The 16,404-nt window shown below is 47.9% G+C and overlaps 1 protein-coding gene and 1 pseudogene across 2 annotated transcripts in view; one reads left to right on the forward strand and one right to left on the reverse strand.

The window, feature by feature from the left end:
• Nucleotides 1–16,404, reverse strand: part of LOC139060756 (splicing factor 1-like) — a 66,299-nt gene that overhangs the window by 14,860 nt on the left and 35,035 nt on the right. For both annotated transcript variants that reach the window (XM_070539855.1, XM_070539858.1), the window contains exon 7: nt 3,691–3,864. In XM_070539855.1, the coding sequence (XP_070395956.1) occupies nt 3,691–3,864 (174 nt within the window). The remainder of the gene's footprint in view (nt 1–3,690; nt 3,865–16,404) is intronic.
• LOC139054864 (tigger transposable element-derived protein 4-like) lies at nt 10,249–11,165 on the forward strand (annotated as a pseudogene).

The following is a 16,404-nucleotide window of genomic DNA, read 5'->3' on the forward strand; positions in this document are numbered from 1 at the left end:
GGTTCGGGAGTATTCCCGCTTGGCCTACTTTACCACCGCATGCTAATGCCCGCACTTGTGCACTTTATCATGGGCATTCTCGCAGCGCACAGGTTTACAGGTGCGCGCTAGCACACCGGCAATGCTGCTGAGCATGTGTTTCTTTTTGTGAGGCACGAGAGATCTTGCAGAATCTTGTCTACCAATCAAACAATTAATTGCTGGAAGTTTCACACTCCCATTTTTCCAATGGGTGCACACCAATGAATTTGCTTGCGGGTGTTCACATGTCATGCATCCCTTTCACATTGGGCACACTTTCTTGAAGTCCTTGGTTCAGACATTGCTGGGGTGTCACCACACCACCGTCTTCACTGGAATCGCACCCTCCGTGCAACATGATTAAAAAGTAGAAAATAATATGGACTGGTTCAAAATATAGGCCCTAGCGATGCCAAGTCAATTATAATTGCAAAAACTAGTTGCGTGAGCTTTATGGCACTCGTAAAAAATTAAATATGCTATTTTATCTATGTATTCAACTGTAAACTACAGTCGAATCTCGATAATTCGAACTGGAAGGGGCCCAAGCATTTGTTCGAATTAAAAGAAGGACTTGTTTTTGAAGTATTTGTGCATTATAGCATGATGCACGAACAGTGTGACTTGAAATATCGCAGCGCGCAAGCACACAGCAAGCGAGGACCACAAAACTGCCCATGCCGGCCAACGCTCGCTTCCCGATAACGGCAGGAAACGGAACTTCAAGAAGCAGGCTAAGCGGGCGCCAGGCCAGCACGCACGGAGACCATGCGTGCGAAGATGAGAGAGTTACAAAGGGAGCGCAGTTGCGAGGAAGGGCGGGAGGGAAATGAATTTGCTTTCCCGCCAGCTTGCTGGATGACGCTAATTATCTCTGCCACTTATTGCCACCCAAGCAGCGGAGTTACCGAGCTGGACTGGGCGTGCTCGTGTGTTTTTTCCTTCGTCTGCTGACAGATCTGCACTGTGTTTACCTTCTTTGTCTTGTATTCTCAACGCGAGACATGTCTTATCAAGATGACGAAGTCGTTGCCATTGATCATAATCATGTTGGTGTACTCCCTTCTGTTTCGGCGTCATCGCGTTCAAAAGACAAGGAGAAGGAGGTACTGGATGTCGCCTTTGCGTCCTTGTATTCAGGGTCCGTCTTGTCGTACACATTCAGATATAGCGCACTGTCTTTAACAACCTTTCCATCGGGACGTCTCAGTTTAGACACATCATTGTAAAAAAACAAGCGCGACCGAGACCAACAAAGCCAACTAGAACAAGCACGAGCAAGAGCTGACACAAGGAGACAACAGTGCGAAACAAGCAGTCCGGCTGAACCAGATGGAAGTACGCTTAGAGCGGTCATCGGGTGGGTCCGCATGATACTACAGTCAAATCCCGTTAGAACGAACACCACATTAACGAACATTTCAGATTAACGAACTTTTATGAAATCCCGTGCCGACTGCTTATAGTTTCAATGTAAAAATATTTCACTACTACGAACTTCAGAATAACGAACATTTCAGAATAACGATCGTTATTTAATTTCCGTGTCATCTTAACAACACCTCAGTACTACGAACTCATATCCCGAAATGCGAGGATTCTTAGATTTCCGTGTATCCGTCACGGCAGTCGGAGCTCTAAGCTAGCAGACGACGCAGCGCGAAGAGCGGGCCGCTCTATGGGGCCGCCTTGCAACTTGCTTCCCGCAAAAACCTGAGATGGCGCGGAAGGAGAAAGATGCGGGCGGAGACTTTTTTTTTTTTTCCTTCTCCGTTGTGGAGGCAACGACGCACCAGGTTTTGAGAGTGGAGAGGCGGGGAGCATGGGCTCGTAAAACCTGAGACGGTGCGGCAGAAGAAAAAAAAAAGTAGTAATTAACGCTGAAGTGGGCCTTTTTTTTTTTTCCTGTTGCGGAGGTGACGACGCATCACGTTTTTCTTGCTTGTTTTCTCAGTTGTTCGCGTGCTGTCACCCGTATCAGGCCTGTCCATCTTGTTTTTCTTCTGGTTACGTTATTGTGTTAGAAGTGCGTGCCGGCGTTCGCGTTGCCATGAGCTTAACAACTCTAAGCACGGCGAAGAAGCGAAAGCAGTTTTCTTTGAGCGAGAGAGTAGAGATTTTTCGCGAGATAGAAGACGGGAAGAAACAAACCGTCGTGGCTAAAGAACGTGGAGTGGCGCGGTCGACGATCGCCACGATTCTCAAAGATAAGGAGAAAATCTTTAAGCACCAGCAAGAATCTTGCTGCACGTTACGGCAGCACCCGAAGACCGCGACGAGTCCGTGTCGGCCACAGATGCGTTGGACTGCTTGCGAAAACTCCGCATATTTATAGCCAAAAGCGGCACAGCGGCCGAAGGCGTGCATAAGAATGCGGACGGTCTGGAATCGTTCGTGCTGCAGAGTCTGTGCTGCACCCGTCAGAAGACGATCGCGGACTATTTCAAATAAATGTGCCTTGTCTGACGATCACGTGTGCATTGTGTGAGAAACGAGTTCAAGGAGGTACCGTTTCAAAGGTAGGACGCTTGCGTTACTGAAATGCTATTGTTATGGCTAATTTTGGGGCTTTCACTATAACGACCTTTCAGAATAACGAACATTTTCCCGCGGTCCCCTGAAGTTCGTTGTACCGAGATTTCACTGTAGTTTCCTGTGCGCACATCGATTATTAGTCTCCTCTGCTCGCAGCTCGCTTGCCGCTGCAGCGAGTCGCAGCACGCGTTGAGCCGCTAGTGTGGCTGGGGCATTACGGCGCGACGCAGAAACGACGATTTTGCCATTTGAGAGAGGGTGAAATTACCACCATTTCCCCCCCCTTCCCTCGCACGCACGGCGTTGCGGGGTTTCTCCTAAGCCTCCCCTTTATGGCGAGTCAGACCAGTGCTGGTTGGAGGTGCCGCCGCGTGATTTGGCACGCTCCTGAGAGCACTGTCGGAGCACGGTATGTTCGCATGAACCTTCGAAAATGCTTGCGTGTTCGAATTGCCTGGCATTTCAGCCCATTGGAATACACATAACTATGATGGGATGACGGTGCCAATTCAAATAAACCGGTAGTTCAAATTAAGCGTGTTCAAATTAACGAGATTCGACTGCAAATATAAAACTGCACAAATATGTCACTTCATCACATAAACAAATTATTTGCTTGTCTTATGCAGCAGCGTGATTTGGCACGCTGCTGAGAGCATTGTCCGAGCACGGTATGTTCGAATGAACCTTCGAAAATGCGTGCGCGTTCGAATTGCCGGGCGTGTAAGCACATTGGAATACACATAACTTTGACGGGACTACGGCGCCAATTCAAATAAACCGGTAGTTCAAATTAAGCATGTTCGAATTAATGAGATGCAACTGCAAGTATGAAACTGCACAAATATGTCACTTCATCACCTAAACAAATTATTTGCTTGTCTTATGCAGAAACTACAACCACAGCAACTTTTAAATTACAGCAGCAGTATCAAATTAAACGCTACTGTGACAGCAGTCTATTGGCACAGTGCTTTGACCACTGTATTACGATTACTATTATTATTGACGCACACATCAAGGAAATGGTTTCCCTTGTGAAGACGCTACCTCATAAAACTGCACTTAAGCACTTCCTGCTACTCGATACTGTTAACTAGAGTTCGCAACCACAGCCTGCAAGGTGCCACTTACCATTCCGAGAGGGGCATTGCCTCCAGTCAGTGGTGGGGGTGCCATGATGGCACGTATTGGTCCCTGCGTGCCTCCTAGCTGGGGACCACTACTACCACGGTTGCTGGCATCATCCCCTCCACTCTTGCTTGGTGGTGGAGGACCTTCACCGAGCTCAGCCATCAAGGACATGTACTGCACCATTACATAGAAGAAGCATGATCAGTGAGAAGCCAGAGCTTACTCTAAACGCAGGTTGCATGCACTAAGAGACTGCGAGACCACTGCCACATCAGTGTCACACTCATAAGCACTACAACCAATTACAGTAAAACTGTTTATTTAAATTACATCGAAGAAGAAGAAACAAAATGGCAGAATCACTCAAATGCCAAAATCTCTAAATTAGCCATGAAAACTATTCACAAATGCCTGCTGGATTATTGCTTGTTTATTCTGCGATGAAACTTTACCCTCATTTGTGTCTTGCACATAATCTGCACGATGACACATTAGCTTTTGTAAATTTGAGCAACTAATGCAGAGCTACGAAGCTGTTGAGAGAAGTTGAATGAAATTACCACAGAATGGCAAGGTTGCCATAATCTCATTCACAGTGCAGCAGTGGTGGCAATGCAAGTTTCATATAACTAAGTGCACTTTGCACAATTGAACACATCCTACATTACTTCTGTGGGCCAGTTGGCAATATCATTGTCCACTGCGATGTAGCTACTAACCCCCGTATGCAGAGATGCAACTTAAGTCGAAGCACATGCTTGACTTGATCCGAGTGACGCCTATCGGGAACGTGCCGAAGGAAACGCAGTGAGCGTCTTTGGGCACGTTAACGCCAGGCGTCATCTAAATCAAGTCAAGCATGTGCTTCGACTTAAGTTGCATCTCTGCATACGGGGGTAAGATTACTAGTACATGGGCCACAACAAAAACATCTTTTAGTCCATTCACCAACAAATCCTGCATCATCTATTGCACTTCACACTTTGAAACAACCACAGTTTAACCAACTGCCTCCCATTAAGTCCCTCAGAAATGCATGGCACCATACACATCACGAAATTATGGCATACCCACAAAATTAGGGTTACAGTAATTACTACTCAGCTGCTGTATCTTGACTGTGTGCTTGCACTGCTTTTGCAGGTGCCTGCATTCGCTATGGTCTGGTATGTCCAATTAAAATAGTATGCTCAACCACATACTTCAGGATTTATGAGCATTTGATGCCACGGAGCAGTGCACAACAGTAAAGCTTTGTCAATTGTACTTTTGTTAATTTGAAAAATCAGATCATTCAGATTCGTTCTTTGGTCCTTGCAGGACCAAAGAATGAACCGCTATTTAATGCAAGGGTTCTCAAGCATGTTGGTCCCAGGGAACCCTGCTAAGTTCCATGAAGTGGCCAGGAACCTTATAGAGATAGAGAGGCTAGGCGTAGCACACAACATGTTTGGGGCCAATGGCGGTGTTGGGCAGGCTATTTTGATGGAGATGTCAACCCACATGGTCCAAACTGGGTTAATGTGCTAAGTTGGGCTTGTTGGTACATGCCTAAAGAAAACGAGTAACAGTACTGGACAACGGGACGTGACCGAGACAGACGAAGCACTTTGTCTGTCTCAGTCACGTCCCGTTGTCCAGCACTTTTACTCATTTTCTCCAAACTGAGTGCAATCGTTATGAGCCAAGACAAGCCAGCATTGCAGCGAGGCATGCCGAAAAAGAATGACAGTTTTCAATGCTTATCGCACGAGGACACTTATAAGATTTAATCACAAGAGGTCTTAGAATTAGTACCGACTCTATTCAGAGTACAGTAAAACCTCATTATTTCGTATTTCACGGGACCGTAAAAAAAAAAACATTCAAACTAACCGCATGTCGCATTATTGATGGCACCAAGAAAACAATAAACAAATGCTTACTATGTCAACACGCTTTTACTTACTGAATAAATCAGCAAATCCTGTTTCTATTTTGCACAAGAGCAGTGCCAATTCTACAATTCTCGTAATCTCATGACTGATTAGCGAAGGCTGCTGGATTGCGCTACACTGTGCATTTTTTTTTTTATCCGCACTAATGTACGAATGGGAGAAATGCCCATGGTGTTAAGTTACGGCCTCCGAAATTAATGCAAAAAGCTTAGACCCATTGCTGGTTTTCAGAGGCTGGGTGGCTACAAGATGCTGGTGGATTCATTGTGCAGTGCAGTGATTCATTGTGCATTTGGCGTGAGCTGCTGTTCTGCAAGATGTCCTGGTGCGGTCGTTTGCCAAATTTGAAATTTCGCTGGACCACAACGCGTTGTGGGACCGCAGCAACGATGACGATGGCAGCACTAGTGAAGACGAGTACAGTCGCCGACCGTTTATTCAGACCTCACGGGGACTGAGGAAATGTCCGAATAAACAGGTGTCCGAAAAAGCAGATTATGAAAAAAAAAAAATGAAATCCTTTATTTCCACGCACTTATTCGGGCTCGGCAGTAGGCTTGAAGAAATCGCGAATGCGCCGTTGCATGCTGTTCCGTTTACGCGCAATCAGATAAGCCTGAATCTCGGAGAGGGTCGTACGGTCACTATAGGCGGCTGAAAGCACAGTCGCTGCTTGTACACGCTCCGCATGCGACGGCAGCGTCGCACATGGTGCGTCAACTTCCGACTCGGAGTCATCGTCCGGCGGTGCAGCAGAAACCTGACGAATGATCTCGCCGTCGTCGAGTTCTGCGCATGTCAGTACAGCAGTGTCAGCACCTGTGAAACTGTCAATGAGACGGTGTCCGGAATCGCAATGCAACCACTGCGCAAGTCACGGCAGAACATTTTTCGCATCGGTAGGGAGCACATCGGAAGGCGACAAATCTTAGGCCTCCCGGCACCCGCTTGCCGGCATTCCGCAGCGCAGTCTGCGCGGGCACTGTCGGCGCCATTAGACACTTGACGAGATGTTTCCGTATGCCGCGTTGGATCACCGAAACCTCGACACAGCACACAAAGCAAACACCACCGTGCCGACACCAGTCACAAAAGCGAAAAAACGCGGCATGCTCTCAGCGTCATGCGCGAAGAAACAAATCAGCTACTGGATTGTCTTGACATGGCTTACTAAGCTGAAACCGGAACTGCTGCAGAGCCACTCTGTCGAACCAGGCAGAAACGATGATGATGAGCGGGGATTTCCAGTAGCACCACTTCGTGGGGCAGCAAGGAAGCTCCGTTAAAAACAAAAATGGCGTTCGGCAAGTCGAACCATGCACCGGTTAGAGTCGGTGCATGGTGCTCTCGACCGAGTTGGCTCAAGGAGTGTCCGAAAAATAAGACGAGAGGTTGCAAGGTGTCCAAACTTTCGGCAGTTGTTATACATTATGGTCTATGAGGAGACTGGCGGTGCCGCGAAGCTGACCGAATAATCGGGCATGTCCGAATTTTCGGAGTCCGGAAAATCGGTCGGCGACTGTAGTCGAGTGACCATCTCAGCTACTAATATATTTTCGTTATTGAATGCGCCCTCGGGTATGCTCTCTTATTATTATTATTTTTTTTATCCGGTCAAGCGGTATGGGGGGGTCGACTTACATTCGAGTCGATTTACAATCGTGTAAATACGGTAATTGAGGTTTCTTGGATCGAATGCACCTTGTGTTCGCCGTCTTAGGTTAGATCAGTTATAAGTGGCAGAACCTCGAGGAAGAGCCTGCGGAACCCACTTTGAGAATTCATGATTTAACATCCTCAAACTCTCATTAATTCAGAAAATCTTCAGAGGGTGGCATCAGAGCTGCTTGGTCGCCATCCATGATAGTGAATGCAGTTTTTGTCCTCAGTGTCTGTGACAAACCCTTTGACTCAGTGCAATGTGCACTCAATATCAAACATGGTGGAAGCTGTCAAGGATGAGAAGTGATTCTACCGCGGCGCACACACTGGCATCAAACCAGCTCACTCGTAAAAAAATGGCACGGTAGTAAAAAGCATGTCTCACATGAAGACACAGGTCTGCTTAGGAGGTTGCAAGCCACTGCGAGCGCTAATCAGTCACAAGATGACTACAATCGCAGCTTATGCACTGTTTTTGCACAACATAAAAACAGCATGTGCTAATTTATACACGCGGACAACTCTCTGTGGCTATGAAGGGAAAGCTACGGAGGCAAAGTGCACACAAGTGAGAGCCCTTCTGGAAAGAGTCCTGCGTTTTAATCCACATTAGATTAGGCTGGGGAAGATTAAACACAACCCCTGTATTAGCAACAATTAAATACCGTATTTACTCGCATAAAGATCTCACTCGCGTAATGATCGCTCCCCTTTAGCTTTGTCGTCAAAATCCGATTTTTTTTATTTCCCTCGTAATGATCGCACACTGAATTTGTCGCAGCGATATGTCGTGTGCCAAATCCAGCTAATGATGATCGCGCTCACCATCTGTCGAATGCTGCGCAAACGACACTTCAAATGTTACCGAGCAGACTGCACGCACCAAACAGATTCTTAAGCAGATGCCCCATTTCATTCCCTTCATCCCTTTCTGCACTTCAAGAATAAAAAAAGATCTACAACTAAACTTGCCTTGGCTTTATTATTTGTTCGCTTTAGAATGGTTGCCAATTTAATGATCTTATTCATTACTGATACGGAAAAAGCTGTTTCAATGCACTTAACGTACTCACGTGAAAAAACAAACAAAAAATCACGTTCAGCTTGCTCCATCAGTCGCCATTTTTGTTTTGATGTCCCGCACTGTTACAGCGGCAGCCGCCTGTTGGTTGACGTGTTGTCATCCCACAGCAAACGCGTTCCGACATGTTTCGACGGACACTGCGTTTTCTGCATTTTGCAAGGCAGCCGTGGGCTTTATGATTGGTTTTTCTGTGTTGGTGCTGTTTCACCATGGGACAGTATGCGAGTTTTACAGCCGCGTTTAAGATTAAAGCTGCTCACTACACGCTGGAGCACGGCAATTGTGCTGCCGGCAGGCATTTCGGCGTCGACGAAATCAGAATACGCTATTGGAAAAAACAGCGTGAGCAGCTGATGGCTGCCGATAGGACGCGCCGGGCCTTCTGCGGACTGAAAACCGGCAAGTTCCCTCACGTTGAGGAGGCGGTCCTTAAATACGTGAAGGACTTGCACAAAGATGGTTGAGCTGTATCATTGGAAATGATACAGATACAGGAGCATGCTGTTGCTAGGAAGCTTAGAATCGTCGCAAAGGATTTCGGCGCTAGCTCCAGCTGGACGAGTAGCTTCATGCAACGAAATGGACTTTCACTGAAGCAGCGGACGTCATTGTGCCAGCGGCTCCCATCCGGGTATGAAGAAAAGGTGGTGGACTTCCATCACTTCGTTACGAGGATCCGCGAGAAGAATGGCTTCCTCTTATCACAAATAGGGAACGCTGACCAAACTCCACTGACCTTAGACATGCCCCGAAACATGACGGTCAACGAGATGGGTGCTCGGAGCGTCCTCGTAAGGACATCGGGTGCCGAGAAACTGCGATGTACTGTAAAGCTTGCAGTGACGGCAGACAGGCGGAGGCTTGTACCATACGTCATTTTCAAACGGAGGACTATTCCGAAGGGAAACTTTCCCTGTGGCATCCACATCCGCGCTGAAGTTAAAGGATGGATGACAGCGGAACTTATGGTCGACTGGATTAAGACTGTTTAGGGACGAAGACCAGGAGCACTTCTGCTTCCTTTGCTTGTTGTGCTGGACAGCTTCCGAGGCCATCTTGTGGATAGTGTTCAAGCCGAGCTGAAGGAGCGACGCACGTAAATTGCAGTCATCCCTGGAGGTCTCACGTCGCTGCTACAGCGTCTGGATGTGTCCCTGAACAAACCGTTCAAGGACAACGTTCGACGACTGTACGCAGAGTGGATGGCTGCAGGCGAACATGATTGCACGCCGAGCGGCAAAATCAGAAGACTGTCCTTGGAGGTCCTTTGCTCCTGGATCGTCGAAGCGAGGAGTGGTGCATCCGACGAGGTAGCTGCTAACTACGCGCTGGAGCACGGCAACCATGCTGCCGGCAGGCAATTCCGCGCCAACGAAATCAGAATACGCTATTGGAAAAAACAGCGTGAGCAGCTGATGGCTACCGATAGGACGCGCCGGGCTTTCCGCGGACCCAAAACCGGCAAGTTCCCTCACGTTGAGGAGGCGGTCCTTAAATACGTGAAGGACCTGCGCAACGATGGTTGCGCTGTATCATTGGAAATGATACAGATACAGGCGCGCGCTGTTGCAAGGAAGCTTAGAATCGTCGCAAAGGATTTCGGCGCTAGCCCCAGCTGGACGACTCGCTTCATGCAACGAAATGGACTTTCACTGAGACAGCGGACATCATTGTTCCAGTGGCTCCCATCCACGTATGAAGAAAAGGTGGTGGACGAAGTCTTCCTACAGCTTGGAAAGGAAAATTTTAGAGACAGCAGCCACCCGAAGCTCAAAGAAGCCCTCCACAGGTAGTTAGTTGTGTGCTACAGTTGCCAAGCGGATTCCTGTGTCTGGAGACCTTCTGAAGCAGAATGCAGAGACGCTCGCTCTCCTGATGAACATCGAGGGCTTTATGTTCAGTGACGGATGGCTCCGTAACTTCAAAAAAAGGTACGACCTCGCTTTCAAGAGGATGTGCGGCGAGAGTGGTGCCGTCGACCAGACCCTTGTTGCGAATTATCGCTCGGAGACTCTGGAGTCGCTGTTGTCCCAGTTTTCGCCAGACGACGTTTTTAACTGCGACGAAACCACCCTATTCTATAAGATGCTGCCTGATAAGACCCTTTCTGTGTCTGGCGATCCCTGCCACGGCGGGAAGCACAGTAAAGAGCGCGTCACCATCATGGTAGGCAGCAACATGTCGGGGACAGAGAAGCTTCCGCTTCTTGTGATTGGCAAATCAAAAAGCCCGAGGTGCTTCAAGGGAGCAAAGTCACTGCCCGTCTGGTATGAGGCCAACAAAAAAAGCATGGATCACGCAGCAGCTGTTCAGCGACTACGTCCGCAAATTTGACAGGAAATTCAAGTCTCAAAACCGGAAGGTACTGCTTTTTGTGGATAACTGCGGTGCACACGGTCACATCCATGATCTCGAGTGCATCCGCTTGGAATTCCTGCCGCCCAACACCATGAGTGTCCTCTAGCCCATGGACCAGGGCATTATAAAAAATTTGAAGGTCCTATACATACAGAGCACGCCTCTTGAACCGCATGGTCGTCTGCATTGACGCCGGCAAGCAGTACACTGTTAGCCTTCTGTCGGCTATAAACATGCTTGCAGATGCCCGGAAGGCGGTGGCCCCTGCCACTCTACAGAACTGCTTTCGGCACGCTGGATTTGTTATAACCGATGAAGCGAGTGCCATGAAGGCCCCAGATCTGTCGCCTTCAGATGTGCTCCCTACTGAAGACGAAAATGTTCAAGACTTGCGCAGTGGTGCCATTGCGATTCCGGACACTAGGCTGTTTTAGCAGAGCGTTTTTGACGGTCCGCTCCGCTCAACGGGCTAGCGGAAGCGCAAGTGCGCATGCGCGACCCGTTCAGTAGGGAGCGGGCGAGCGGACGGGAGCCCCCTCTCCGCTAGAAAGCTTTCTCAGCGGAGCGCGGCGAGCGCGTCAAGCGGGTCCAGCGAAGCAAAATGGCTGCCCCCAGTGCTGATGGCCCGTCCACGAGGTCGTTTGAATCGGGATTTGTAAAGCGCAAACCTAGAGTACACTTTAGGAGACACGAAGATCTTCTACTTCGGGAGGTTGTGGCCATGAACCCGTTTCAGAACCATTCCATGTGTGCACGTTTGTTTGTGCGGACCACGTTTTGGGTGTATTGAAAGAGCAAAAAACCTTGTCTTGGCTACAACACAGCGTAACGGCTTTGTTAATGTAAGGATTATATATATATATAAGAAATGAAAATGCAATGTATTGCGTGAAATGCCTTCAGACATTTGAGCAATTCCAAATATATTATTTTATTGCGGCAATTCTTACAACTTGAATATTATGTTCATAGCGGTTTTATTTTCTGCGGCAAGGTGGCGCGTCAGGCGAGCACATGCCTTTCGGACGCAGCCGGGCGCTCCGCTAAAACTGATTCTTCGTCCGCCGCTCCGCTAACTGTGAGCGGGTACGCGAGAGCGGAGCGGACCGTCAAAAACGTTCTGCTAAAACACTCTACTGTCTCATTTGATAGTTTTACAGATGCTGACAGTGCTGTACTGACGTGCACAGAACTTGACGACAACGAGATCATTCGTCAGGTTTGTGCTGCCCCGCCGGATGATGACTCTGAGTCGGAGGATGATGCACCATGTGCGCCGCTGCCGTTGCACGCGGAGCTTGTACAAGCAGTGACTGTGCTTTCAGCCGCCTACAGTGACCGCACGACCCTCTCCGAGATTGAGGCTGATCTGATTGCGCGTAAACAGAACAGCGTGCAATGGCGCATTCACGATTTCTTCGCGCCTGCTGCCGCGCCCAAATAAGGGCATGGAAATAAAGGATTTTTTTTCTGAATCTGTTTTTTCGGACACCAGTTTATTCGGACATTTCCGCGGTCCCCGTGAGGTCCGAATAAACGGTTGGCAACTGTAGTTTATTTCCTTAGGCCTTGTATCTATGCACAAAACACAACTTGTCCTTGCTAGATTCAAGCAGTTGTGGCAAAGAAAAAGAACTTAAAAAAGCCCGAATGAAGCACAGATGGAACCCTCTAATAACAAAAAGCAGTGGCATGTGCCATTCTAGCGTGTAGAAGCAATATAACTGTAGTTGCCGCATTTACTCAAATTTAGGCCAGTGCCGATTCTAAGTCGACCCTTGAATGTCCGAAGCCAGAAAAAAAAAAATTACGTCGAGTGTAGGCCGAACAACAAAGTGAGCACAGCGTTCACAAAATAACAGCATTTATTTAATAAGAACAAGCCGAGCTCACCGCAGCTAGCCTCATCACTATAGCCGAGACCACACGTAAGCTTGCGGACGCGTAAGCTCGAGTCCCATACCCATGCGTGCGCAAGCTCGCGTCCACGCACCCATGCATGCGCAGAGAGTGCGGCATCGCACACGTCGAAACATGGCGCAATCTCGGTGAACAGCACTCTGTTATTGCGCACTTGTCTTCCTTATCCCTGTCATCTCCTCGTTTCGGCACACGCAAAGGCGTCAGTCTCCCATTGTTCGTTCCAACAACGGATGTTTTTCTCAGAGACGCTGAAGGGTTACTATGCCTGGGTTACGCCTGGCTTACTATGCCTCTGCGGCTAGTACAACTTTTCATTTGAAAGCGGCACTGCAGTGGCATCGCCTGTTTGGTGCCATTAGGGTAACGCCACGACGTACGCTGACACAATAGAAAAAAAGAACCAGCTGCGATACGACACAGGTCAAAGCGACATCGCTCGTGTACTTCAGTTGGCTACTGGCACGGCTAGTAGTGGCTGCAATACTGACTTTTTTAGATAGTGCTAGCTATGCACCATATTTATCGTTTTCAGTTACAAACTGGCATGTTTTTTTAAAATCCTCGAATCTAAGCCGATCCCAGTTTTGTATGTGATTATTTGAAAAAAAAAAACTATCGGCCTAGATTTGAATAAGTACGGTAATAGACATTTCACAGGAAGAAAAAGAAACATCAAATTTATCCAAATGTCAAATTACTGAATGAAAACAGCAAACGTTTACAACATTGGCACAGCTTAATTTAGTGATGATAATACAGCATACACCATTTATATCTTTAGTCACTGGAGTTGCGAATATTTGCACTATAACCAGAACTACATTTTTTTAAAGGCTGCACAGGTGCAAACATACCTAGACCAAAGAGCCACGCATAACCAAGAATCGAAGCATGCGACCAGGACGTCTGCATCTGTTTAAATTTACACACGCTAAAGGTTAATGTATGAGCCCCTTCAGTCTTCGCATGAAGCAGACCAAGTAGAAAAAAAATGAAGAAGAAAACATGGGCACAGAGGACAGTTAAGTCTATGACTAATTTTTTAGACCGGCCTCTCAATTATTTGAAAGTCTTCACTGCCTTGCCACCAACTTCAGAGACCTAATGTAGAACGGCAACCAAAATTTTGGACGCACCTTTCAATGACTCGTTTGATTTCTCAGACTGATCGGCACACATGTAATGTAGAAAATATTGCGACCACACACCAAACTGCCACCATTCGAGTGTTGCCCGTGCCGCACGGGCCGTCACTCTCATTATCAAGGTGGTTCCTCCTTTTCCAAATGCCACACAGCCACTGTGTTTACCCAGCACCAAGCCGCGACTTTGGTTGCAGACAAGGCACACTAGTTAGACCTACCCAGCGGGGGTGTTGGGCAGCGCCACAGTAAATTCCCCTTTAGTATGTTGATAAGCCTGACAGATCATAACTTAACGTAGAAAACTTTTACTGGGAAAAAAGCAGAAGAAAATGTCCTTAGTATCAGGGCTGCAGAATTTCATTAAATCTCAATACAACTAATCAAACAGCAAGGCCCTGCTGACTAATGCCACGGAGCAAGTGATGAAAATGAAGGAAATTCCGGTTGGATGGCATTAAAGTAAGATGAACATCACCTACAAAGGTAAAAGAGGACAAGACAAGGTCACACAGGCCAGTTACAGTAACATTGGTGATATGTAGAATGGCAATGCAAGCTGTAAAATTAGAACTGTAGAAATGGGTGGAGAAAAATTATATACCTGGGGGAACTACAGAATGGGTTCAGACCAGGCAGACGCTTAGAGAATATGTTTGTACTAACACAGTGCATAGAGATTTCAATACCTCAATATAGACCTTTATGACTAGCATTTCTAGATACTGCATTTTTGCACATACAGTCAAACCCACTTATAACGATACCAGTTTTAACAATATATATGTTATAACAATGAGAAGCGGCTGCAACGTCAACTTTTGTATGCTTTGGATGGTGAAATAACCCGCTTACTACAGTTAAACCTGGATGTAACGAAGTTGACAAAAGCTCGCAATTTTTCGTTACATGCAGGTTTTCGTTACATGCAGGCTTCGCGTGAAGGCTCGTACGAATGATGCAGAAACGAAACCAAATAGCTCAATATATCCGTGAAGGTGAACTCACCCTTCAAGCATTTATTTTACACCAAAAAACTGCGTAATTTCCGCTTGCTTCTTCGGCACAAGTGACGGCACAACACGCCGCTCCAAAGAAGCTAAATCGTGTAGAGCTCCTTCATCGTCGAGCGAGCCGACGAAACGGCACGTAACGTCCATTGCGTTCATCACCTCCTTTGCAGAAGGCACGTCACACGGATCTGCCTCACAGGCACCATCATCACCGCCATCGGGATTTTGCACGCTTTCAGCTACTGCTGCATCAGACATTTCTTCTGTAGCCACGGCGGCGTTGTCGGCAAACAAAAAGTCAGTCAGTTCAACGTCGTCAGGTATCCCACCGTTAGTGCATAGCTCGTTCCACGCTTCGGCCACATCGGACGGAGTAGAAAAGTCTTCCTCCTCCTCCTCGTCGGCACCAGCCCGTGCGTTTTTGGCTATTCCGGCCTTTAAAAAGCAATTCGCGATAACTTCTGCCCTGACCTCTTGCCAGGAGGCAGCAAGCATCTCGACTGCTTGATAAATGTCGATCTTCGTCTCCCGTTCCAGACGGATGTCGAGAAGTATCTTCTGGATTAGTCGGCGCCGGTAACAGCATTTAAAACTGTTAATGACCCCTTTATCCAGGGGCTGTATTAGAGACGTGCAGTTGGCCGGGAAATAATGCAGTTCGATGTTCGACAGCTGCAGGCCCTCGACGTGGTGCGCCGAGCAATTGTCCAGCAGTAGGCAAACTTGACGGCCTTGCCGCTTGACGTCCTGGTTAAATTCCTTCAACCACTCAGAAAATATTGGCCGAGTCATCCAAGCTTTGGAATTCGCCACATACTTCACGGGCATACGCTTCGTCCCCTTAAAACACCTGGGACGGGCACTTTTGCCGACAACTAGCGGGACTCGCTTGTCTGTGCCGTCGAGGTTGGCACACAGCAGAATCGTTATGCGGAGCTTGCTCTGCTTTCCACCGCGGCAGTCATCGCCTTTCAACGCTAGCGTGCGGCCCGGAAGCATCTGATAAAATAGAGCCGTCTCGTCAGCATTGTAGACATCAGCCGCCTCGAAGCGACTCAGGATTCCAGGCAGCTTGTCAGCCACCCACGAAGCAGCAGCATCGCTGTCTGCAGAGGCAGATTCGCCGCTGATTACTCTTCCGACGACACCATGCCGGCTCTTAAATCCCTGCAGCCACCCGTTGCTTGCCTTGAAATCATCATGGCCCAAGATGCACGCAAAATCCTTTGCCTTCTGTTGCAAGATCGCACCACTTATGGGTACATTTCTGGCTCTCGTGTCCAAAAACCACGTGAACACTGCCTTGTCCACATCAGTGTATGTGGACAGCTTCAGTCTTTTTTTCTTCGAGCTTGTTCCCAACTCCACTGCGTTTCTGATGCTGTGTTCCGCACTCAAAATCGTTGATAGTGTGCGCGCTGGAATGCTGAAACGGGCGGCAACGTCCTTCTTCTTCTCGCCCGCGGAGACAGCATTTAAAATTGCGAGTTTGTCTTCAAAAGACAGAACTTTTCGTTTTCTGGCAGCAGAACTCATCACGACCAACCGACGACGTAGTTAGAAGCGGAGACGCACGACTACACGCCGACAGGCAG

Source organism: Dermacentor albipictus, chromosome 1, assembly GCF_038994185.2.
Source record: "Dermacentor albipictus isolate Rhodes 1998 colony chromosome 1, USDA_Dalb.pri_finalv2, whole genome shotgun sequence".
NCBI classification, from domain to species: domain Eukaryota; kingdom Metazoa; phylum Arthropoda; class Arachnida; order Ixodida; family Ixodidae; genus Dermacentor; species Dermacentor albipictus.